The sequence below is a fragment of the Rhinopithecus roxellana genome, chromosome 9 (assembly GCF_007565055.1).
Source record: "Rhinopithecus roxellana isolate Shanxi Qingling chromosome 9, ASM756505v1, whole genome shotgun sequence".
NCBI lineage: Eukaryota > Metazoa > Chordata > Mammalia > Primates > Cercopithecidae > Rhinopithecus > Rhinopithecus roxellana.
In genome coordinates, this window is record NC_044557.1 from 44,578,776 (window position 1) to 44,606,147 (window position 27,372).

The window sequence follows — 27,372 nt, forward strand, 5'->3', positions numbered from 1 at the left end:
TTCCTGAGGAACAATCAGGCAGCAACATTTGCTGTTTAGCAATATTCACTGTTCTGCAGCCTCCACTGCTGATACCCAGGCAAAGAGCGTCTGGAGGGGACCTCCAGCAAACTCCAACGAGACCTGCAGCTGAGGGTGCTGACTGTTAGAAGGAAAACTAACAAATGGAAAGGACATCCACACCAAAACTGCATCAAAGACCAAAGGTAGATAAAACCACAAAGATGGGGGAAAAACAGAGCAGAAAAGCTGAAAATTCTAAAAATCAGAGCGCCTCTCCCCCTCCAAAGGAACACAGCTCCTCGTCAGCGATGGAACAATGCTGGATGGAGAATGACTTTGACGAGTTGAGAGAAGAAGGCTTCAGACGATCAGACTTCTCCGAGCTAAAGGAGGAAGTCTGAACCCGTCGCAAAGAAGCTAAAAACCTTGAAAAAACATTAGATGAACAACTAACTAGAATAACCAGTGTAGAGAAATCCTTAAATGACCTTATGGAGCTGAAAAACATGGCACGAGAACTACATGACGAATACACAAGCTTCAGTAGCCTATTTGATCAAGTGGAAAAAAGGGTATCAGTGATTGAAGAACAAATGAATGAAATGAAATGAGAAGTTTAGAGAAAAAAGAGTAAAACGAAATGAACAAAGCCTCCAAGAAATATGGGACTATGTGAAAAGACCAAATCTACATCTGATTGGTGTACCTGAAAGTGACGGGGAGAATGGAAACAAGTTGGAAAACACTCTGCAGGATGTTATCCTGGAGAACTATCCCAAACTAGCAAGGCAGGCCAATATTCAAATTCAGGAAATACAGAGAACAACACAAAGATACTCCGTGAGAACAGCAACTCCAAGACACATAATTGTCAGATTCACCAAAGTTGAAATGAAGGAAAAAACGTTAAGGGCAGCCAGAGAGAAAGGTCGGGTTACCCATAAAGGGAAGCCCATTAGACTAACAGCAGATTTCTTGGCAGAAACTCTACAAGCCGTAAGAGAGTTGGGGCCAATATTCAACATTCTTACAGAAAAGAATTTTTCAACCCAGAATTTCATATTCAGTCAAATTAAGCTTCATAAGTGAAGGAGAAATAAAATCCTTTACAGACAAGCAAATGCTGAGAGATGTTGTCACCACCAGGCCTGCCTTACAAGAGCTCCTGAAGGAAGCACTAAACATGGAAAGGAACAAATGGTACAGCCACTGCAAAAACATGCCAAATGGTAAAGACCATCGATGCTAAGAAGAAACTGCATCAACTTATGAGCAAAATAACCAGATAACATCATAATGACAGGATCAAATTCCCACATAACAATATTAACCTTAAATGTAAATGGGCTAAATGCTCCAGTTAAAAGACACAGACTGGCAAATTCGATAGAGTCAAGATTCATCAGTGTGCTGTATTCAGGCGACCCATCTCACGTGCAGACACATACATAGGCTCAAAATAAAAGGGATGGAAGAAGATCTACCACGCAAATGGAAAACAAAAAAAAGCAGGGGTTGCAATCCTAGTCTCGGATAAAACAGACTTTAAACCAACGAAGATCAAAAGATACAAAGAAGGCCATTACATAATGGTAAAGGGATCAACTCAACAAGAAGAGCTAACTATCCTAAATATATATGCAACCAATACAGGAGAATCCAGATTCATAAAGCAAGTCCTTAGAGACCTACAAAGAGACTTAGACTCCCACACAACAATAATGGGAGACTTTAACATCGCACTGTCAGCATCAGACAGATCAACAAGACAGAAAGTTAACAAGGATATCCAGGAATTGAACTCAGGTCTGCACGAAGCGGACCTAACAGACATCTACAGAACTCTCCACTCCAAATCAACAGAATATACATTCTTCTCAGCACCACATCGCACTTATTCCAAAATTGACCACATAGTTGGAAGTAAAGCACTCCTCAGCCAATGTACAAGAACAGAAATTATAACTAACTGTCTCTCAGACCACAGTGCAATCAAACTAGAAGTCAGGATTAAGAAACTCACTCAAAACCACTCAACTACAGGAAAACTGAATAACCTACTCCTGAATGACAACTGGGTACATAAGGAAATGAAGGCAGAAATAAAGATGTTCTTTGAAGCCAATGAGAACAAAGACACAACATACCAGAATCTCTGGGACACATTTAAAGCAGTGTGTAGAGGGAAATTTATAGCACTAAATGCCCACAAGAGAAAGCAGGAAAGATCTAAAATTGACACCCTAACACCACAATTAAAAGAACTAGTGAAGCAAGAGCAAACACATTCAAAAGCTAGCAGAAGGCAAGAAATAACTAAGATCAGAGCAGAACTGAAGGAGACAGAGACACAAAAAACCCTTCAAAAAAATCAATGAATCCAGGAGCTGGTTTTTTGAAAAGATCAACAAAATTGATAGACTGCTAGCAAGACTAATAAAGAAAAAAAGAAGAATCAAATAGACGCAATAAAAAATCTTAAGGGGATATCACCACGGATCCCACAGAAATACAAACTACCATCAGAGAATACTATAAACACCTCTATGCAAATAAACTAGAAAATCTAGAAGAAATGGATAAATTCCTGGACACATACACCCTCCCAAGATTAGATCAGGAAGAAGTTGAATCCCTGAATAGACCAATAACAGGCTCTGAAATTGAGGCAATAATTAAGAGACTACCAGCCAAAAAAAGTCCAGGACCAGACGGATTCATAGCCAAATTCTACCAGAGGTACAAGGAGGAGCTGGTACCATTCCTTCTGAAACTATTCCAATCAATAGTAAAAGAGGGAATCCTCCCTAACTCATTTTATGAGGCCAGCATCATCCTGATACTAAAGCCTGGCAGAGACACAACAAAAAAAGAGAACTTTAGACCAATATCCCTGATGAACATCAATGCAAAAATCCTCAATATGATACTGGCAAACTGAATCCAGCAGCGCATCAAAAACCTTATCCACCACGATCAAGCTGGCTTCATTTCAGGGATGCAAGGCTGGTTCAATACATGGAAATCAATAAATGCAATCCAGCATATAAACAGAACCAAAGACAAAAACCACATGATTATCTCAATAGATGCAGAAAAGGCCTTTGACAAAATTCAAAAGCCCTTCATGCTAAAAACTCTCAATAAATTAGGTATTGATGGGACATATCTCAAAATAATAAGAGTTATTTATGACAAACCCACAGCCAATATCATACTGAATGGGCAAAAACTGGAAGCATTCCCTTTGAAAACTGGCACAAGACAGGGATGCTCTCTCTCACCACTCCTATTCAACATAGTGTTGGAAGTTCTGGCTAGGGCAATCGGGCAGGAGAAAGAACTAAAGGGTATTCATTTAGGAAAGGAGGAAGTCAAATTGTCACTGTTTGCAGATGACATGATTGTATATTTAGAAAACTCCATCGTCTCAGCCCAAAATCTCCTTAAGCTAATAAGCAACTTCAGCAAAGTCTCAAGATACAAAATCAACGAGCAAAAATCACAAGCATTCCTATACACCAATAACAGACAAACAGAGAGCCAAATCATGAATGAACTTCCATTCACAATTGCTTCAAAGGGAATAAAATACCTAGGAATCCAACTTACAAGGGATGTGAAGGACCTCTTCATGGAAAACTACAAACCACTGCTCAACGAAATAAAAGAGGACACAAACAAATGGAAGAACACTCCATGCTCATGGATAGGAAGAATCAATATTGTGAAAATGGTCATACTGCACAAGGTAATTTATAGATTCAGTGCCATCCCCATCAAGCTACCAATGACTTTCTTCACATAATTGGAATAAAACTGCTTTAAAGTTCATATGGAACCAAAAAAGAGCCCGCATTGCCAAGACAATCCTAAGCCAAAAGAACAAAGCTGGAGGCATCACACTACCTGACTTCAAACTATACTACAAGGCTACAGTAACCAAAACAGCATGGTACTGGTACCAAAACAAAGATATAGACCAATGGAACAGAATAGAGCCCTCAGAAATAATACCACGCATCTACAACCATCTGATCTTTGACAACCTGACAAAAACATGAAATGGGGAACGGATTCCCTATTTAATAAATGGTGCTGGGAAAACTGGCTAGCCATATGTAGAAAGCTGAAACTGGATCCCTCCCTTACACCTTATACAAAAATTAATTCAAGATGGATTAAAGACATAAATACATAAATGTTAGACCTAAAACCACAAAAATCCTAGAAGAAAACCTAGGTAGTACCATTCAGGACATAGGCATGGGCAAGGACTTCATGTCTGAAACACCAAAAGCAATGGCAACAAAAGCCAAAATTGACAAATGGAATCTAATTAAAGAGCTTCTGCACAGCAAAAGAAACTACCATCACAGTGAATAGGCAACCTACAGAATGGAAGAAAATGTTTGCAATCTACTCATCTGACAAAGGGCTAATATCCAGAACCTACAAAGAACTCAAACAAATTTACAAGAAAAAAACAAACAAGCCCGTCAAAAAGTGGGTGAAGGATATGAACAGACACTTCTCAAAAGACAACATTTATGTAGCAAACAGACACATGAAAAAATGCTCATCATCACTGGCCATCAGAGAAATGCAAATCAAAACCACAATGAGATACCATCTCACACCAGTTAGAATGGTGATCATTAAAAAGTCAGGGAACAACAGGTGCTGGAGAGGATGTGGGGAAATACGAACACTTTTACACTGTTGGTGGGACTGTAAACTAGTTCAACCATTATGGAAGACAGTGTGGCGATTCCTCAAGGATCTAGAACTAGAAATACCATTTGACCCAGCCATCCCATTACTGGGTATATAGCCAAAGGATTATAAATCATGCTGCTATAAAGACACATGCGCACATATGTTTACTGCAGCACTATTCACAATAGCAAAGACTTGGAACCAACCCAAATGTCCATCAAGATAGACTGGATTAAGAAAATGTGGCACATATATACCACGGAATACTATGCAGCCATAAAAAAGGATGAGTTCATGTCCTTTGTAGGGACATGGATGAAGCTGGAAACCATCATTCTCAGCAAACTATCGCAAGGACAAAAAACTAAACACTGCATGTTCTCAGTCATGGGTGGGAATTGAATAACGAGAACACTTGGACACAGGAAGGGGACCATCACACACCATGGCCTGTCATGGGGTGCAGGGAGCGGGGAGGGATAGCAATAGGATATATACCTAATGTAAATGAGGAGTTAATGGGTGCAGCACACCAACATGGCACATGTATACATATGTAACAAACCTGCATGTTGTGCACATGTAGCCTAGAACTTAAAGTATGATTTTAAAAAAAAGCATTCACTAAAAATAAAAAAATTTTAAAAAAAAGTGATTATGGTCAGATACAGAAAGACAAATATCACATGTTCTCACTTATATGTGAGAGCTAAATAATGTGTACACACGGACCCACAGTAAGGAATGATACACAACACTGACAGGGAAGGATAATGGGGTAGGGGGTGGATAGATGAGGAGAGATTACTTAATGGATACAATGTATGTTATTTAGGTGATGGATAACCTAAAAGCTCTGACTTCACCACTACACAATCTATGGATGTAACAAAATTACAATTGTACCCCCATACGCTTATACAAATAAAAAAATAAAAAATAACATAATGATCATAGCATAGAATTTCAACCTCCTAAGGAAACTAAGACTATAGTGAAACAAACTGCATTCACTTGGTCTCTGAAAATACCAGTTTTGTGTTTTTATTGTCTATTTGCTTCAAAGAAATGCTCTCTCATTTGGTCAGAGTTGAGAGTTACATCTAATGCCTGTTCAGTTCTTTTGAGACAGGGTCTCACCTTATCACCTGGGCTGGAGTTCAGTTGCGTGATCATAGCTCACTGAAGCCTGGAACCTCTAGGGTCAAGTGATCCTCACACCTCAGCCTCCTGAGTAGCTGGGACTATAGGCACATGCTGCTGTGCTCAGCCAATTCTTTATTTTTTTTTTTTATAGAGAAAGGGTCTTGCTTGGTTGCCCGGACTTGTCTTGGACTCCTGGCTTCAAGCAATCCTCCTGCCTCAGCCTCCCAAAGTGCCAGGATTATAGGTATGAGCAACTGTGCCCGGCCTCTGTTCAATTCTTGATGAACACGGAAATTACTTCAGAAGAATAAGATGTATCTGCCTTTCGATTGACTTTTTTTTTTCTTTAAAGGAAAATGCTAAAATGAAGACCTACAAATTAAAACTTAAAACTATTTGAAATTGAAAAATTAATTTAAATTTATTAAATTAATCCTTGCCTATCCCAAAGTTACAAAGATATTCTCCTCTGTTTCTTCAAGAAGCTCTGTAAGTTTTAGCTTTTATATTTATATCTATGATTCATTTTTAAATAATTGTTTAGTGTATGGTGAAAGGTTGAGGTAATTGAGGGTTGGTTTGTTTTTTGTTTTTCTTCTTTCCAGATGAATAGTCTTTCCAGGACTGTTAGTCGAAAAGCTTTTTAATTTCTTTGGTGCCTTTCTCAAACCATTTCTGTGTGGGTCTATTTTGGGGTTATTACATGAATCCATCTGTTTATCTTGTAGCACCAGTAGCACACTGTCAGGATTACTCTCACTTTACAGTAAGTTCTGAAATCAAGTAGATTAAGTCTTCCAATTTTGGTCTTGCTTTTCAAAATTGTTTAGCTTATTGTAGTTATTTTGCATTTCCATATGCATTTGAGATTAGCTTGTCAATTTCTTACTAAAAATCTTGCTGAGATTTTAATTGGGATTGTGCTGAATCTTTTAATCAATTTGTGGACAACTGACATCTTAACCATATTAAGTTTCTAAATGAACACAGTATATCAATTCATTTATTTAGGTCTTTGCTCTCTCTGCTCTCTCTCATCAATGTTTTACAGATTTCACACACCTTTTTTGTACATTTTTCATTAATTTTTATCCCTAAGTGCTTAGTTTTTGATGCTACTATAAATATTTGAAGTCTCCTTTTAGTAGTTTTGTTGATTCCTTAGGATTTCTCTGCATATAATAGGTAAACTGCAAATAGAAACAGTGATATTTGCTTTTTCCCTAATATTTATGCCTTTCACTTATTTTTCTGGCCTTATCACACTGGCTAAAACCTCCAAGATGATATTGAATAAAACAGGGCAGACATCCTTGCCTTATTCCTGATATTGGTAGAGAAAATTATCTTTTGCTATTAAACATGAGGTTAATTATAGGATTCCTATATATATATATATTTTATCAATTTGGGGAATTTCCATCCAATTTATTGAGGTTTTTAAACCATGAATGAGTATTGAACTTTGTCAAATGCTTGTTTATGCATCTATTGAGATAATCATATGGCGTTTCCCTTTCAATCTACTAATACAGTGAATTACACCAGTTGATTTTTAGTATTTAAGCAACTTTACATTCCTTGAAGAAATGACTTTGATCGTAATGTATCATACATTTTATGTCACTAGATTTTATTTGCTAATATTTTGTTAAGTGTTTTTGCCTATGTACCTGAAAGTTTGCAATGTTATTTGTAATACCATTGCATGGTTTTAATGTCAAGGCTATGCTGGTCTCATAAAATTTATTGGAAGGATACCATCTTATTTCTTTTTTGTAAAGATTTTTATAAGACTAGTATTATATCTTCCTTAAGTATTTTATAGATTTCACTGGTAAAGCCATTCTCATTGGGAGTTTTCTATGTACAAAGGTTCTTAATTATAAATTCCATTTCTTTTATTTATTTATTTTTACCTCAAATCATGGGATATTTCTTTAACAGATGGTAGGTTATTCAGATATCCTGTTACTTCATGTGGTCAGTTTTGTTAACCTGAGTTTTTCAAGGAATTTTCCCATTTCATCCAAGTTTTCAAATTTATAGGCAAAAGTCCTTTACTAACATAAAAGTAGTATGTCTGAATTTTCTTTTTAAAATCTATAAGATCTAGAGTAATGTCCTTTCTTTCATTCCTGAACTGGTAATCTGTGCTTTCTCTTTTAAAAAAAAAAATCAGTATTGCTAGGAGTTTATCAATTTTATTGACCTCTAAAAGAATCAGCTTTTGATTTCACAGATTTTCTCTAATGTTTGTCTTTTTATTTCCTTCCTCTTCTTTTTCTAACACCTTTGGATGGAAGATCACTGATTAAAGGCTATACATTCCCCTCTAAGCACTGATGTAACTTCCACAAACTTTGATGATGCATTTTCCTTTTCAATCAGTTAAACTATTTTTCTAATCACTTGTGATTTCTTCTTTATTCAATGGTTTATTAAAAGAATATTGATTGGGCCGGGCACAGTGGCTCACGCCTGTAATCCCAGCACTTTGGGAGGCTGAGGCGTGCAAATCACTTGAGGTCAGGAGTTTGAGACCAGCTTGCAACATGGTGAAATCCCTGTCTCTACCAAAAATACAAAAATTAGCCAAGCGTGGTGGTGCACACCGGTAATCCCAGCTATTCAGGAGGCTGAGGTCATGCCACTGCACTCTAGCCTGGGTGACAGCGAGATTCTGTCTCAAAACAAACAAAAAACAAAAACAAAAGAAATATAGTGATTGATTTTTAAGTATTTGTGAATTTTCCAGCTAGATTTTTATTATTTATTTCTAATTTTATTCCATGTGGTCAAAGGATATACTCTATGTGATATGATTTCAATTCTTTGGAATTTACTGAGATTTGGTGTGCCCCCCAGTATACAGTGTACATTCATATTCATGGTAAAACTGAAAGGAATGCCTGTTTTGAAATTGCCCAGTGTAGCAGTCTGTAAGCATTAATTAGATTAAGCTGTTTGGTGGTGTTATTCAAATATTCTATAACCTTACTTTTTGTTACCAATTCCATCAATAATTGAATGTAACAAAGATATTCAATGATAATTGTGAATTTGTCTATTTCTCTTCTTGATTCTTTGGGCTTTTGCTTCATATATTTTGAAGCTTTCTTATGAGGCACATAAATATTTAGGATTTTTATGTCTTCTTGATAAACTGACTCTTAACATTGTGGGATATTCTTCTTCATCTCTGATCATAGGTTTTAGGTTCTAAGGCAAGATATATTTTCTATGCTAAAGTAAAAAGATAAAACATGAGACCAGATTGCTAGACTCAAAAAACCATTACTTTGTGTTGAAGTTAATCTACCAGGGGTAGGAAAGGGTTGCCCCTGTCTTGTTTCCAATATGACCACTATCGGTACAGGGTGACAGGAATTATCCTAAGCAATGGGTTGTGATAGTGGGAAAGTAGGTGTTGGAGTAATAGCTGCAGGCCTGCTCCCCTGGGGTTCACTCCCATGCCATGCTGGTCTATCATGATTTTATTTGCTTGGCCTTAACCTGAATGATGGCTCCCACCAGGATGCCAACAGCACTAGCCACATATGAATGATGCTGCTGTGTGAATTCTTTATGTTTCTTAATACAAATATTTTGCTTTTGTATTTCTCAATACATTAACCTGAGAGGCCCTTAGTTTTACACTGTGTTCTCAAGGACATGAGCAACCTCGGGGATAAGTCAGCAGTGACTCCAGGTCTGTACGACAGGCAGACTTTCACCCCACAGAATGACTTTGACTATGCCTTCTTCTACTGGATGAGTGGAAATAAGCCTGAAGAGAAAAGCAACACAGAGAGGTTAAAAGAGGTCAGGGTTGGTCAAAGGACCAGACTGAAAACAGTGAGAATGAGGCTTGCATATATATACATATATTTAAGAATTTCTGAACCAAACCTTTAATCCTGGGTCACTGGCTTACTTTTTACACAAGAGTCATCCTTCACTGGATAAGGCTAAGACTACACTACACGTGCACACACTCATGCAAAAATCCCAAGACAATGTGGGGCAAACAAGATTGTAAGAATGAAACCTCTGTTTTCCATTTTTTTTTTTTTTTGAGACGGAGTCTCGCTCTATCGCCCAGGCTGGATGGAGTGCAGTGGCCGGATCTCAGCTCACTGCAAGCTCCGCCTCCCGGGTTTACGCCATTCTCCTGCTTCAGCCTCCCGAGTAGCTGGGACTACAGGCGCCCGCCACCTCGCCCGGCTAGTTTTTTGTATTTTTTAGTAGAGACAGGGTTTCACGGTGTTAGCCAGGATGGTCTCGATCTCCTGACCTCGTGATCCACCCATCTCGGCCTCCCAAAGTGCTGGGATTACAGGCTTGAGCCACCGCGCCCGGCCGAAACCTCTGTTTTCATACCATGCTGCTGGGGATGTATATTTGAAGCACACACACTGGAACCTTAACATTTCAAACCCCTGTACTTCTATGTGGCCTTCAGATAAAACTGCAAACAAGAGCTTCTTTGTGGTGCAGGGCCAGCCAGCATCTTCTGCTGCAGTGGTGACAACAAAGTCTGGGGAGCTAACAGAGAAGGGAAGATTTGATGGACAACACATGAAATCAGTGTGTACCTACCACGTTGACCACTGTCTCTGTGTTGAAATGGGGCAAGTGGAATAGAATACACTGGGTGATGTGTGCCTGACTGTGGGTTCAGTCTTTCAAAAAATCATCCCCCTTCTAGCTTTTAGATTTGTCTGAGCCTTGTAGAACTTCAAAAGTTGCTGGTTTGGTGACTGCCACATGGTCTAATTTGTATAAATATAATGTGTTGATCTTTCTCCTGTTGTTTTAGGGTATTGTTTACCAACATTTTGTATGAAAAAAATACCAAAGATTTTTGTCAAAAATTATGCACCACACAAAGGATCTGATTTGTAAGCCTTGTGACCCTTTTACACAAAGTGGGCATCTTTACCCACTCTCTCATTATGCTCCTTCCCTTATTTCCTATATTAGACAAGATCTTCTGTCCCAAGAACTTGACTCCTCTCCTACCTTTAACCAAAACGACAAGATGCATGTACATACTGAATTCATGGGGTGACTCCAAATTACAAAAGACTTGCATTAAAAATATGAATAAATTAGGAGCTCTGTAGCCTTCATTTCCAATCCATACCCCAATGGTTGAAGTCCATTCCTTATTGTGTTTACGTCAAACACTTTTACTGCTGGATTTGTATGGACCAGGTCTGTTTACTGCTCTCAAATCCTAGAGTAGACAGAAATGAGAGATGGGTGGTGGGGGCAGGATGAAGTCTTCCACTTAGAAACTTGAAGTGGGTGACTAAGAAAAGAAAGAAGAATGTCCATCCAATTCACTCAGGGATTCTTCTGCTGATGCAAGAGACCAATGTCAAAGCAGCCACAAGACTGTCTAGTAGCATGCAGACTGAATGTAATTCAGCTCTGTTCACCGCTAGAATCCGAAGCTTTATCTTGAGTTTACAAGAAGAAAGAGTGAGGAAATAAAATGAGAACTTGTCTTTGTCTTTTATTTCCCCTTATTTCTGAACTGCAGAAGACAACCCCCTTGAGATTTGATGACACTATCACTGGAGTATATTTATTGGATGTTTGATTTTGCTGTACAGGATTCTTCCTTTCTCTTACTTCCCCCAGTGTTTTCTAACACATTTACCCTCTCCTTTCCTCCACTTCTTTTTTTCCTGAAAAACATAATGAATGAATAAAGTCTCATTGGCACTGAAAAGCCAAAGCAACTGTGGATGCATGCTAATGGGCACGGAGTTTCTTTCAGGGGTGACACAAGTGTTCCAAAATTAGATTGTGATGATGGCTGCACAACACTGTGAATATTCTAAAGAACACTCAATTGTACACTTTAAATGGGTTATATGGTATGTGAATTAAATATAATAAAACTGTTGAGAGACAGAGACAGAGAGAAATGCAGCACTGCATCTGTAGTGTTCCAGAGCTCAGTCCAGTCACCTTCCCTTCTCTACCTGCTGTACCCCTTGGTATGCTCCCTCAATCCCATCACTTAAATATCATCTAGTGGCCCGTGTCTTCTGAATTTCCATCTCCAGCTCCATCTTCTCCACTGAATTCCAGCCTACTCGACATCTCCATTTGGAGGTCTAACAGGTATGTCAAACTTAACATGGTTAAGACAGAGCTTTTGATTCTTCTTTCAATCTGAATCTTTTCTTCCTCCATACAGTCCCATCTCGGTAATACACCACCATCCACAAAGTTTACTAAAGTTCAATAAAATAGCCATGTGGTTGAACAAGATAGAAAAAATAACTTTTTTTTTTTTTTTTTTTTTTTTTTGAAGACAGTTTTACTCTTGTCGCCCAGGCTGTAGTGCAGTGGTGCAATCTCAGCTCACTGCAACCTCTGACTCCCAGGTTCAAGCGACTCTCCTGCCTCAGCCTCCTGAGTAGCTGGGATTACAGGCATCTGCCACTACATCTGGCTAATTTTTTGTAGAAAAAATGACTTTTTCAAACAATCAAACCATTAGCTTGTAAATGAACTTAACTAAGATCTTTGAGGTATCTCAATTTAACACATAAAGCTAGACATAGTTTACAAACAATGAAAACTATATCATCTATCATAGTTTTTAAAATAAAGGTAATTTTTCCAAATAACCTTGTGCTAGAGTGCAAGAAAAATTCAAGTGACAAAAATCAATACAGGGAGTTGAGAAGAAGACCTATTTGAATAGAGATCTCTTTTGGATCTCTTTTTTGAATCAGAATAAAGAGCAAACAGGGCTGGGTGCAGTGGCTCACATCTGTAATCCCAGCACTCCAGCACTTTGGGAGGCCCAGGCAGGCAGATCACCTGTGGTCAGGAGTTTGAGACCAGCCTAGTCAAAATGATGAAACCTCATCTCTACCAAAAACAAAAACAAACAAACAAACAAAATTAGTCGAGTGTGGTGGCACATGCCTGTAATCCCAGCTACTTGGGAGGCTGAGGCACAAGAATTGCTTGAACCCAGGGAGGCTGCAGTGAGCCGAGATCGCATCACTGTACTCCAGCCTGGGCAACAGTGAGACTCTGCCTCAAAAAAAAAAGAAAAAGAAAAGAAGAAGAAGAAGAAGGAGAAGGAGGAGGAGGAGGAGGAGGAGGAGGAGGAGGAGGAGGAGGAGGAGGAGGAGGAGGAGGAGGAGGAGGAGGAGAAGGAGAAGGAGCTAAACGAATTGTTGTCACTCAGCAGATGCCTATAAGCACATTTTCAGAGCCTCTTGAACACCCACCAGCCACTCAGGTAATAAGATACGCAAAGAGAGACCTTGCTGTCTTTCTGTAAACTCTACCTTGGGTCATGTCAACCCTTCAAGTGGCTCCTCCCCTACTGTCACCTCCTCTTTCCCACACTAAGATGCCACAGTGTTTGTTCTGTGTTTACGTAGGCTCAGTTGTCCATTCCCCCCCCTTTTCTGAGAATTTTTACTGTAACTAATATATGATAAAACAAGACTACATTTTTTCAAATAGGTACTCTTCAGATATTTATTTTTATAAATTCTAAGATCCCCTTTCTAATATTTCCACTCTTTTTCTAATATTCTGTTACATTAGTTTTGAGTTAGAAGTCTATGAACCTGACAATCAAAACATTTCAAAAACTTGCAAAAAATTGTTAAAAATTAGAAATTAGTTTCTGTAAGCACTTGCAGCTGAGTTGCAAAACGTGCACAAACTACATGAAAGCATTTACGGCAACCTGTGAAAACTATTTCACATTGTTTTAATTTATAATTTACTCCAAAATATTCTTTCTTCTTAAATTTCTATTGCGGCTTAGGTACCAATACCAATTATTTAAGAAATCTGTTCGTCCCAAATGTTTTCCGAAATGTTTGACAAATATCTGTCATTCCTTATAAAATTCTTCATATATATATTTTCAACAGAAACTGTTCTATTCTTCTCTGAGGCTTATTTTACACACCTATAAAATGGGGATAATAATATCCACCTCTCAAGGTGATCCAGAAGATCAAGTAAGATTGGCCATGAGGGCCTTCTATTAGTTACAATGCACTAAATATTGGGTAATATGGAAATAAACGTTGAACAATATCCAATTAAGAGTTATTATACATGGTCTCAGCATTCACAAGTGCTTAAATCCCTTCACTTGTAATAGCAATAGTGTTGACAGAAAATGTATCAGTCCTAGAATCCTGGTAAATTTTATGTTCTTTTCATTGAGACTCTCCTGATAGTTTCAATCTTTTTTTCTTTTAGAATGTGAAAAACAGGCCGGGTGCGGTGGCTCACGCCTGTAATCCTAGCACTTTGGAAGGCCGAGGCGGACGGATCATGAGGTCAGAAGATCGAGACCATCCTGACTAACACGGTGAAATCCCATCTCTACAGAAAATACAAAAAATTAGCCAGGCGAGGTGGCGGGTGCCTGTAGTCCCAGCTACTCAGGAGGCTGAGGCAGAAGAATGGCGTGAATCCGGGAGGCGGAGCTTGCAGTGAGCCGAGATCACACCACTGCACTCCAGCCTAGGGGACAGAGCAGGCTCCGTCTCAAAAAAAAGAACGTGAAAAACATTATTAAACACACTTTCCTGGATATAAATACCTTGTGAATTTCTGCTCCCTTGGCGCTTTTAGATTCTGTTACAATAACACTTCCCACACCCTCCTGTCTTTCACATTAGACCCATCGTGGGTACTGATTTATTGAGAAAGGTAGTGTTCTCTACCTGTTTTTAAGCTTCACACACAAGAATGGTATTCACAGATATACAAGTGAAAATTTACCACAGAAAATACTCCCTTTTTTAGAAACTCAATATTGAAGAGTTATCAGCTTTATGAGGAAAAATATGTGAAAGCTTATATGACCCACTACAACACTTTAACTCTCCTTTGTGCTTGTGAAATTCACTTGAAAACTTATTTCTTTAATTAAGCAGTTTTAGTTATTTATCTCAAGGATAAGACACTTATCCATACCTTTCCTACCAAGAAAAGAAATTATAAACCAGTATTTCCCAAAATGTATCCCAAAGGAAAGATGCTCTAGAAAAAAAGTCTGATAAATATGTAAATATCACAATCTATATATTCACTCTCTTAGAAACTCAAAATGGCCCTTGGCATACATAGCCAGCAACTTTTTTATAGATATATGTGTGTTACATTACTCTTCCAATTTCCTCTATGTTTGAAATATTTTATAACATAAAAAAACTGTATCTCTACTTTTAAGTGGAATTTCCCAAAGTCCACTAATTACCGAACCCTTTTCTCTGTGTCTAGACATCTCCCTAATAGTGGGAGCAAGCAGATGTGAGTTTAGAGGTACACTTTGGGCCACCCATTTCCATCTACCCAAAAAGCAAAGAATGACTTATTCACCAAACAAAATTACAAGTCCAAGACACCAACGCACAGGAGGGTGGGAAGGGCAAACCCGTGCCTTGGAGATTCCAGCCACATGCAAATGAGAGGTAGAAGGTGACATCACCTTATTTCCACAGCAGCTTTAAGAACTATATTCAATGTGTGTGGTAAGCCTCTTCCAACCTACCCTTTTGGATAATAGCCAGGTTTCTCCAATATAAGAGCTATAGATCTGAACAAACTGATGAACATAAGAGATAGGATGTCTCTGTCCTCTTTGCACAAGTAGATAAACGACTCACAGTTCCTGAGCTGAAAGGGAAGATTAAAGCTCACCACATATTATGATGGAATACCACAGAGTTCAGATAAACGGGGTCACTTCAGGAAGTAGCTCTGAAATGCTTTGGTAGCATTAACAAGGAGGTTGTAACAGTCAAAATAACTGCAGGATTTTGGATCCTTGAGCACAGTTTTACAAATGTTTCCTTTCTGAAACCCAAAACAAAATAAATTGCCATCCATGTCTAATTTCAGGAGGTCTCTGGACCATATTAAAAAACAATAGCCAATGATGGAATATTATTCCAATTTTATAGATAACATGAAAGCATAGATACAGTAAGTAACTTGATGTAGCCATGCAACAAGTGAGTGGAGATGCTAGAATTTGAACCCATAGCCTATGCCATATCACTTCTTGATCTACAGAGGTAACAGTTGGGTGGGGGCAGCTGAGAGTATCATCTCCTTTAACTCAGCCTGTTCTCTCCCATCTCACTGATGCGCCAACATGAAGGTCACATTTATGAACTAAAATTATCCTTTCTGCAGGTTTTATCAGATGGTATTTCAGGGTACACAACCTTTTAAAACACTGGGTTTAATTTAAACTGTTGGAGCACTTTTGACATTCACTTATTTCAACTAGCCATCTACAATTAGTCTCAATCGAGGAGATATGACTTTCATTTAACCTTCCATTATGACAAGAACATATGTAAAGCAAACGTTGTCACCGGTGACCGTCAGGTATGGCATGGAGACCTCCCATGGAGCAGTACCCAGGCAGCACTCTACTACTTCTTTGCTCCTCAAGCCTCCATGGTGTTCTGCAACATGAACAACCCCCCTTGTGTGTTACTGCAAAGTCCTGACTTTCAAAGAGTCTGAACATTACAGACGAACTCTAGAGTCAAGCTTGCTTCCTACATATAAATTATAACTCTAGATTTTTCCAAAACTGTATCTTCAATGACATGTAAAACTTCAATCGTTCTAATTCTATTAACACATATTTCAGAGTTATATTCTGTTCCATTTCATTTAGTAACTAAGAGCAACTAGTTATTTGCCAAATTCAGTGATCTAAACTCATCTTTTGACCGGCTATTCCAGAATTACCTCCTAGCCAAACCACAGAATCTTCTTCATATGGATCACTTGGTTACAGTTGTTTTAAAGGTATATTTCAAAGTTACATCTCAAATTGTGGTAGCTAAGAAAAGGCTTTGGACAGATCTAATCTTGATCTCATTAGGGATAAAGAGGAAAAGTGACTTCATACCTCTTTACAGACAACTTGGCAGGAATGTGTTAGAATGTGGGCTCCCTGAAAGCAGAAGAAGGCCTATTTACTGTTGTATCCTGTGTGTATAGCAGGAGCCTGGTAAACAGTAGGGCTCAATAAATATCTCCTAATAGAGGGAATGAGCAGAAACATGGACAACACACCCAAAGAAAATCATCCATATTTCAACAACGTAGAGTTGGCTGGTTATGAGGGTCTCTAAGTATTAACAAATATTTCAGAAAGTCTAATGGAAATCATGCATTTACCTTAAGATGAGATGGCACAGGGCAACTAAAAGTCAAGTTTGCTTGACTTCTGCAAACATTATATCAAGTCATTGTAACAAGGCTGATTGTTTCATGCACATCAGAAGTTTGGATGTTATACAATGACATGGGGAGGGAAAGGCTCCCTTACTCCTCTAAGTCCCTCTTGCAGGGAGGGATACATTAATCTAACTGGGGCAGATTTACCAATTTTAGAAAATCAAACCCACATAGGGCTGTGGCTCTCTCAGGCTCTGTTAGATGGGGTATCACTACGATGCCCAGGCTGGCCTCGAATTCCTGGGCTTAAAGCTCCCAAGTAGCTGAGACTACAGGTGCACCAAGCCTGGTTTGGCTTCCCCCTACTAGGGGGGCAGGGGGTAAGCAGATTCAGGATAGGGCTGGATTTCTTGCTCTTTCTCTTCTTTTCTCTAATGCTTGTGTTATGGGGCCTTCCATGGTCAACCAGTAGTAAAATGCTGGTGAAGGAGAAGAGGCTCTAACAGTTGACTGGTAATGATATCTTCTAGGCAAATTTACTATCAGCACCCCACCAGGGACTATGGGCACTCACTTCCCAATGAAATGGGGCTCTTTTCTCATCTGTTATCCTCTGTGTATACGTGTCCCTTGGAAAGCTCACAGGGAGTGGGGACTGGTCCAGGCAGGATTCACAGAAGGTTCCACCCATCACACCACAGCCACATGTAAGTCCACCTCTAGCTGAGGTACTTTACAAAGGATAAGTATTCCAAAAATAGAAGTTGATAAGCAGTAAGTAGTAGATCGCTTCAGAAAATTGTGGATTTTCAACCCACAACTCTAAGAGAGTGAGCTGTAGATCATTCCTGAGCATAAAAAACCAACCCAGAAATGAGGACAATAAATTGGGGTTGGCAGACCAAGGCACCAATCATGGCAGCAGCAAACTTGCTAGCAGCCCCAGCTGGACCAGGCATACCACCCTGCATAGAGTCAGTGCCCTCCGTGGTCAAATGAAAGTACTGGATTACTAGATAGTATCTGTTTGCCTTCCAACTCCAGCAGTCTACAATTCAATGAATGACAACTCTGTCTGGTATCTTAAGCATATGCCTTTTGCTTGAGCCAACACAGACCATTTGCAAGACACATACTTGTTAGCAAATTGGAATTCAGTGTTTGCTGCACAGTTCCTGCCAAAGGCTTCTTAAAGTCATCTGATATTCAAGAGATAGTCTAATAGACGTGTTAACCATCCCTGAAGAACTGGCACAGATGAAGCAGATTCCATTCAATTAATATTTATTGAGCACTGAAAGTGGGAACTCTATCATATATTATCTCATTTAAAAGCCTTTCTTCTCCAGTTTTTCAATAGTTAAAATCTTGGTAGGCTTGTAGCAGTCTTTCGTGTCCAAGCGTTTCATAAGTTTATTACACTAGCAAATTATCAAACCCTCTAGATTCTTGCGTTCTTATCTCTAAACTGCTACACAGGATTGCAGAGCACATTCCTGTGCTTGTTATCTCAGCCTAGCTACTGTTTTCCCTTCACTGAGTACCAACACTGCATCCTTTTTATGTTTGACAGTGCCTTTGTTTTCTGTCTGTTTGCTTGTTTGTTTGTTTGTTTATATTGTTTTTTTGGTAGTGTTCCTTATACAGGGGCCCAGGGATTAGTTGGTGGTAGGCAGGGGAGAGGGGAGGGGTTTGTGTGTTCAGGACTGTTACCACTGCAGATAAACATTTAAGCTTCGTTTGATCAGAAATTGAAAACCATGTAATACAAAGTTTCTCTTATCTCATTTAAAGCCCACATTAGTATATATTAGTATCAGTTAGAATAATCAAGCAACAAATCTCAAAGACTTAGTAGCATCTATTTCTGTTTCCTCAATCGTCCCAAATCTTCCTGGAAATACATGGGCACACAAATCTCAATAAATACAGAAAGATGCCAGTTCAGTGATTAGAAGCACAGGCAATGGACATGAGCCCATGCTCCCCACTTGTGACCACATACTAGAATGTGGTATTTCACCTCAAGTCAGCATCATCAGAGGGAGAATGGGAGTCATACTGATTCCCAAGTCATAAATTTTCATAAGTTCCTCCTTCATATAAAGCATTTAGTAAAGTTCCTGCCTCACAAATACCAACAAATATTTGTATTAATATTATTGTGGAACCCAAATTGTCATGGATTTCATTCCCGTTCTTTTATTGATGATTTTTTTGGCTTACCCTTTGTTTTCTCCAACCCACTGACACATGACTTTTCTACCTTCCCCTCACTCCCTTCTGCCCTCACTTTTCTTTTATCAGTCTATTATCATACACTTGCCAACTCTTTTGACAGTAATTCCATCTCTTTCTTTCTATTACTCACCCATCAGGCTAAACCTCACCTCTGCTGAATCCAGCCCTCCACTTTCTCTACAAGAGGCAATGTAGTATAATGCATATGGGTTCTACCTCTGGGGTTAGACTGTGCAGGGTTCAAACCCCTGCTCTGATACCTAACAGCTTTTTTCTTTAAATAAGTTGCTCATCCCTTCTGTAGAATGAAGTTCTACAGAATGCCTGACTCATGGATATGCAATGAAATTTAAATGAGACTATACACTTGGATTTGTGCTGGCCCTGGTAAGCACTCAATAAATTTAGCTGGGATTATTTTTATTATATTACTATATGCATGAGGCAATGGAATAAAGTTGGGAATATCACATACCCAGACAGACGATTTGAACTATAAATGTTGAATCACAAGTTGGGTCCTTGATACTGTCTGGCAACTATATTCATCTCCCTAGTACGTTTGCTCTCAATGCCTTCAGCTCTTACTTTAAATCTTCCTCACCCTCAGCTGATGACCTTCCTTTCTGCTACATGGAGAAAACAGAAGCCATCATCTGATCATCACCCAATACAGAAAATGTACCCACATCTGGACTTATGTTCTCCATCTTCATTCCAATCTAATGGAGGAAGGTTCCCAAGGGCCGGTCCTTTACCTGGGTTTCAGGTTCCCTCCCTAAGGCTTTCCAAGGACTTTCCTCCTGTAGTTTTTTTCTCTTTTCTTTACATCTTTGGTTCCTTCCTAGATGACCCCTCAATGATCCTCGCCACCTGGGGTTTATACCCTTGTAAAATTCCCTCTCCTTAGGTTGTGGGTGGAACCTGTGACTTACTTCTAACCAACAGAATATGGCCAAGTTGCTGGCCTATTCCTCCTGACTACATTGCATTATGCAAGGCTCCATCTTGCTGGCAGGCAGGCTCTAAGATTCTCCTTGCTGGCTTGATGAAGTAAGAGGCCAAGCTAAGGAGGCCCACGTGACAAAGAACAGTGGGAAGTAAGGAAGGGGTGGGGGAGAGGAGCTCTACAAGCTGAGAACAGCTTCCAACCAACAGCCAGCAAGAAGCCTAGGACCCTCAGTCCTACAGACGCAAGGGAATGAATTATGCCAACAATCTGTGTAAGCTTAGAAGTGCATTATTCCCTGGTCAAGCCTTCAGATGGGAACTCAACCCATGTAACACCTTGATTGCAGCCTTGTGAGACTCTTCACAGCAAACCTAGTTAAGCTGAGCCTAGACTCCTAACTCTAAGAACTGTTTTAAAGCAAAAAAAAAATCTGTAGTAATTTGTTACACTATAATAGAAAACTAATATCCCCTCTTCCACATAATTCCCATGCTGCTCTAGTCATAACACTAGGGTCTACTGTATTCCATCTATTAAAAAAACCTAGGCCATAGGCCTTCCAGCTATTCCTCCTCCTCTTTGTTCTACCTTTCCAACAAACTTGTCAAAAGAGTTTTTCATGTATCCCTCTGTCCTAACCTCTAATCAGCTGCTTAGCCTACTCCAAGCATATCACTGAAACTTCTCTTGTCAAGGATACTAGTAAGTTCCATCTTATCTAAGCCAAATGAACATTTCTCTCTTTCTTATTCTGTATCTCAGCAGCATTCAACACAGTTTCCTTACTCCCCACCCACTTTTTGGAACTACTTCTTCTCTTGGCTTATTGGACTTTACATTTTCTAGTTTTCCTTCTACTTATTTGGCTGCTGCTTCTCAATAGTGTTTGCTGGCTTCTCCTTTTATGCCCAAACTTAAATAGTGCTTTGCCCCTGAATCAGGCCCCAGGCTCTCCTCTCTTGGCCCCCTGCACTCCTTTTAAAGCCCCCAGGCTTTACATGACATTAACATACTGATGTCCTCAAATTCCTCCCACTACCTCTGACCTCTCCTATCCATTCCCCATCTCGCCACCATCTGCCTAACCACACCCTCCACCTGGTTGTCCAATAGTCATCTCAGACTTCACATGCACAAAACAGAAAACTTGATTTTTGTTCTCTAGGTTTTCCTAATCTCAGTAAATAGTACCTTCAACCAACATTTACATCATGGTCTCATCCTGGATTCCTCCCTTTCCTTCATCACCCATCAACCAACGCATCCACAAGTTCTTGTAGGCTGATCCTCACAATAGATTCTGAATTTACCCACTCCTGACAATCTCTAACTCCAAGCTGCCCTACCCCTCCCTTGGTCTGTGTAGTGACAGCCACCCAACTGGCCTCCCTGCCTCCACTGCTGTCCTCCACACAGCATGGATCTTTTGAAAACTACAAATCACCTTGTAAGACTTTATTGCTTAAAACTTTTCAAAGACTTCACTATCCTTTTAAAGGGCCCACCAGGCTCTCTTTGCAGGGACCTCCCAGCCTCCTTGACATATCTAATACCTACCAAGTTCCAGCCACACTCACCCTTTTCTCCTTCCCACCTCAAGACTAGTAACTGCTACTCCCTCTGCCTGGAAAGATTTTCCCATGTGAAACGTCTCATATCTCAGGTCAAATGTTCCCTCCTCAGAGAGATCTCACCCACAGTAGCTTTTTTTTCTTCCTTTGAAACTCTAAGATACCATGATTTTCTTCACAGGACATATCACAATATGAAGTGTTATTGTTGCTTATGCATGTACGTCTGCATCTATGTGTCTGATTGTTGCTATGATGCCTCTCACTAGATGTGAGCATCAGGAAGGTGTCCACTGCTATGTTCTACAATAGCTGCTAGCACATAGTAGGTGTTCAATAAGTATTTGTTGAATAAATGAATGCATGAAAATATATGATATTAACATTTGTATATGCATTATAATAAAATTATCTAGTGATATTCCATTAGAAAATCTCTTCAGATACAGTGTCTTTAAAAGAGTATTTTAAAAAGATAAAATTAAACCTCAAACGACTCAACATTCTGTGTAAATTTCTGAAAAGTTGTGGGCAAATGAAAGTGTTATAAAATGAAGCCCATTTTAAAAGAATTTAAAGGAATTTGGAGATGTGAAAAATCTTTATTGATCAAGTGAATTATCACACTCGTTATTCTGTTTTTATGGATTTGAATTTTTTTCCTATATTAAACTTGTTTTCATCACAGAGCATAAATTATTATTGTTTCTATCACAAATTCTGCAATCACTATTCAAACCACAAGACACACTTGCAGTACTTCTGGACAAAAATGCTAAGGAGTCACTACTCTTGTTATTCAATGTCACTGACACCATGTGACTTCACTTCAAACCCAGCTATATCCTGTAGCCATACAGTGCAGGCTTTTCAACAGACCATGATAACGAACGCGGTCACGGTTTGGATTTCAACAAGCAGCTGTCAAAAACTATCATCCTAAATGACCTTGCTGAAAATTTCTCACTCCCAAAGCTGGTACTTCCAGGGTGGTCTAGGAAATAAATTTCTGCCCACATCTACTCTGGGGCTATTCTAATTGCCGATGTTCAACATTTCTTTGGAAATGCAATTTCAAGCTTTGAGGAGCTTTTCTGGTGAGCATCCAAAGCTTTTTTAAATGGTCTCTAACTATTAAGCTCACTTGTTCATAAATTTTTTTTCTTTCTGAAATAGCAATACCTTCTGAAAACTCCACTAAACAGTTATTCAGCTGATTTTAAGAGCCATTCTTAAGAAAAATCACTCATTCCATTTCTTACCACTTGCTGCCCTCAAAACTTCTTAGCAACATACACCGTGCATGAACCTCAACGTGGTTTGCTTTGTCCAATCGCATGCCTGAAAGCCCAGTCAGTTGTGTAATAATAAACCCCTTATCTCCAGAAGATACACAAACGGAAAAATCTCTCGGCGCTTCAGTGCACAGGGGACTTGGCTAGAATTCTCAGCAGAAACTCACATCCATTTTAAACGCCACCCCACCCCCTTTTCCTGATTTCCTCTTTTTTCCTCATTTGCAATTTCGAGGAGGGAAAAAAACCCAAACGCTAAACGATGTCGAGTTTACCGACATGGGAGGGCGAGGGTCAATGCCAAAAACTGCTAGCAAAATGCATGTGGAAACCAAGGGCTTGGTTTTTGCTGCACTGGGTTTACCGGTTCTCTCACAAGCGCCTGTGATGGAAACTCATCAACAATTGTTCTTGGATAGAAGAAGGGGCTTGAGAGATTGACAAGAAACACCTCTTTCTAGTTTCAATAAGCTTGAACAGCCCTCAAAATAAGGAGAAGGGGATACTCCTTCCTTCGGGGAGAAAAAAATCTCACTCTCCCCTACCTCTCCCGTCCCCACTGGGCACGAAGCGGCGCCTCCGTGGTCCCATCACCCAAGTTCCCCCCCCCCCCCCCGGGGAGAAGCGCCCTTTCCCGGCACCCACACCAAACAACAAACCCGACCCGGCCTTTGAGGAAAGGGGGAGCGGCCGCCTGGGAGAGACGCAGGGGCCCGAAACACAGGCAAATCAACAGTTCCTCGCGCTGCTCCGCGCGGCCGCCCGCGCAGCCTGACACACCCCTCCCAGCCGGGTCTCTCCCCGGCGCCGCTGACCGGCCTCGGCCAGGCGCCTCGCCCCGGGGCCCGGGCCCGCCCCCCTCCCCAGGCCGGCGGGTCCCACACGCGCCACCGCGCCCAACACGCACCTTTAACGCGCCCCGGGCCGGGCCCTTGGGGACTGCGCGGCCGGGTCCGAGGGGCACAAAACGCTCCTCGCCGTCCTCGTCGTCTTCGTCGCCGTCCACCACCTCGACGACCACCTCCTCGTCTTCCTCTTCCTCGTCGTCATCCTCCTCCTCCGCGACCCCTCGGGGCTTCTCCTCCACCCGCCCGAGCCCCCTCCGCCGCCTGCTCCCGCCCTCCTCGTCCTCGTCTTCCTCCCCCAGAAGCAGCAGCACCGGCGACGAGGCGGCTGCGGCGGCCCCGGTGGCCCGAGGGGGACCGGTCCCGGCGCTGCGCGGCGGCGGCGGTGGCAGCGGCGGCCTCCAGCTCTCCGGGGCGGGCGCCGGGGCCGGGCCCGGGACAGGGGGCGGGAGCCCGGGTAGGGCGGCTTCCTTGGCGGGCGCGGGCGCGGGCCCGGCCGGCTGCAGCGCGGCGCCCCCCCGGCGGCTGCCCAGGCTCGAGCGCTTGGCTAGACGCCGCGCCTGCATGCCTGAGCGCGGGGCTGCGGGCCGCGGCGCGGGGCCGGAGAGTTTGTCACCTCCTCTTCCTCCTCTGACTCCGCCGGTGGCCGCTGTGGCCGCAGGGCCGGGGACTCGGGGCCGCAAGGGGCTGCAGGAGCCGCCGGCCAGAACCCACGGCTGCCACTGGCTGCAGAGGCGCGGGCGCCGCCTTTGCTGGACCGGCCGGCGGGGACGCCGGCGGCCGGCGGCTACGGCGGGGCGGCGCGGCGGCCGCGGGCGGGGGTGGGTGTGAGCGAGCGGCGCGCTGCCGCCTCCGCCGCCGCCGCCGCCGCCGCAGCCCGGGAGCCGCGGGCCGCGCTGCGCTCCATGCGGCCGGCTGCCGAGCCCGCGCGCCCCTCTCCCGGCCCGCTGCGCCCGCGCGCTCCGGGCCTACAGCTGCCGTGCCTCGGCGCGAGCTGTTTGTGTTGTGTGTTTTCCACCACCGCCCCCCTCTTCGCGAGCCATTCCTCACAACCCTCCGGTCCCCACGCTCAGACAAAACCCGGACTGGATTTTTTTTTTCCCCCTTACCCACAGTCTCCGAAAGTCTGGCGCTTCGAAGCAGTTGGCCCTGACACCAGGGCAAATGCTTAACCGCAGCCCATTCTTCCCTCCGGAGGGAGGGGAGTAGACTTCGCTGGAAGTAAGGTTGTCGGTCAAAGTTAGACTTTGAACGTAGAGATTTGCTACAAGTCATTTTAATGGTCACTGATGTGCATGGCAGCTGCTCCTGAGCTTGTGTGAAATCAAGGAAGGTGTATCAATCCGAGGTTTGGGATGAATTCCTAATAATCATCAGAGTTGCTTAGATTTTCGAAACACTGTTTCATGAGCGATTGTCTACCAATCTCACACTCTGAACGCACCACTCTAGGCCTTGCAATTGAGCTGCCCTGGCTTTGTGCTGAGTGTGTAGGTCTTTCAGCTTTTACTCCTGCTATTCTACCTTGAGTGCCTGATTATAATGGATGAATTCCAAGAAGCTTTCTGCTTGCACTGTCTGATCTGTAGACTCTATTCTGGCATTGTTCAGGATTTTGAAGAAACAAATGGGTGGGGGTTCAAGATCGTTTGAGTTAGTTACTTAAGAAATTAATAGGAAGTGGCCGGGCGCGGTGGCTCAAGCCTGTAATCCCAGCACTTTGGGAGGCCGAGACGGGCGGATCACAAGGTCAGGAGATCGAGACCATCCTGGCTAACACAGTGAAACCCCGTCTCTACTAAAAATACAAAAAACTAGCCGGGCGAGGTGGCGGGCGCCTGTAGTCCCAGCTACTCGGGAGGCTGAGGCAGGAGAATGGCGTGAACCCGGGAGGCGGAGCTTGCAGTGAGCTGAGATCCGGCCACTGCACTCCAGCCCGGGCGACAGAGCAAGACTCCGTCTCAAAAAAAAAAAAAAAAAAAAAAAAAGAAATTAATAGGAAGTAAGACCAAATCTGGAAATCAAGCACATAACGTGACTAATTTTGCCATTTTCTGACAATTTTTAGGTGTGACAAAGAAAATATATTTGCTATTTGTTTGGGGTTAGGCTATGTAGTAAGTCGTATCTCTTTTTTTATTATTTAAATTTTATTTATTTATTTATTTTTATCGAGATGGAGTTTCTCTCTTGTTGCCCAGGCTGGAGTGTGATGGCACAGTCTTGGCTCACTGTAACCTCCGCCTCCTGGGTTCAAGCAATTCTCCTGCCTCAGCCTCCTAAGTAGCTGGGATTACAGGCGCGCGCCACCATGCCCAGCTAATTTTGTATTTTTCGTAGAGACGGGGTTTCACCATGTTGGCCAGGCTCATCTCGAACTTCTGACCTCAGGTGATCCACCTGCCTCGGCCTCCCAAAGTGCTTGGATTACCGGTGTGAGCCACCGCGCCCGGCCGTAAGTCGTGTTTCTTACATTCAAGTCATACCCCCAATTCCATTCCTCTAGAGGAGGACTGGGGAGGATCTTACGCATCAAATACCCTGGTAGGCGCCTCCATGGGGCCAGAATAAAAGGTGTATTGGCCTTCCGCTAATTATTGTTGGACATTTAACATCGTATGCTCTGTTAGATACTTGGAGGGGGCTCATTAAATGCTCACTTACGGTGTCTTCCAACTGTTGAACAGGAATGATGACAAAGATTCTAAAATGAACTTTTTGTTCTCCCTGAATCAGATTAGCTTCCTGATGTACCTATTTCAGGTGATGACACTCTCATTATAATCATTTGAGCCCAAAATAGCGGTATCATTTTAACTCCCTTCTCTACCTTATCCCTAGAGGCAATTGCCCACAAGTCCAACCCATTGTTCTTTCTGAAATGCGTTTTGAATCCACCCCTTCCTTTCCATTCCCAAAGCTCTTCTAGCATTTTGTGACTTCAAAAGTGAAAGTTTCTAACAGTTCCACACACCCATTTTCTCACCCACACACCCTCCCTTTCCCTCCTCAGACACCACCACCAGATTTATGTTTCGCAAACCCCATTTAGATCACACAATTTTCTTGTTGGACTTCATATTTGTAAATATTCTGTTCAGGAATTCAGAGAGAAGAAAACAGAACATTAAGAGATGGGTGTGTCTGATCAAAGCACGGAATAGCAGGGACCAGCCAAAAAGTTAATAATCAGTATCAGCTAGAGTGTGCAAAGAATGAAGAAAGGTCATTAAGGTAGTTTCATCCCAATTGGAAGAAATTTAGCTTCGTTGATTTGGGAGATGATTTTAGAGTGAGGCAGCAGGGTCTTTCTCTGGCCATGAAAAGGAAAGATCAGGGGCAAGGGGTGGGCAGACAGGTATGGAGAAGGAGGTGGAGGAGAA

At 41.7% G+C, this 27,372-nt stretch overlaps 1 protein-coding gene across 2 annotated transcripts in view; it reads right to left on the reverse strand.

Moving 5' to 3' along the window:
- The window catches only part of ZNF704 (zinc finger protein 704), a 253,235-nt gene extending 228,241 nt beyond the window's left edge, over positions 1-24,994 (reverse strand). Inside the window, exon 1 of one of the 2 annotated variants that reach the window (XM_010378482.2) lies at positions 24,052-24,994. In XM_010378482.2, the coding sequence (XP_010376784.2) occupies positions 24,052-24,555 (504 nt within the window). In that variant the 5' untranslated portion in view covers positions 24,556-24,994. The remainder of the gene's footprint in view (positions 1-24,051) is intronic. The other variant, XM_030937783.1, reaches the window with a different exon arrangement.
- Positions 24,995-27,372: the final 2,378 nt, after the last annotated feature.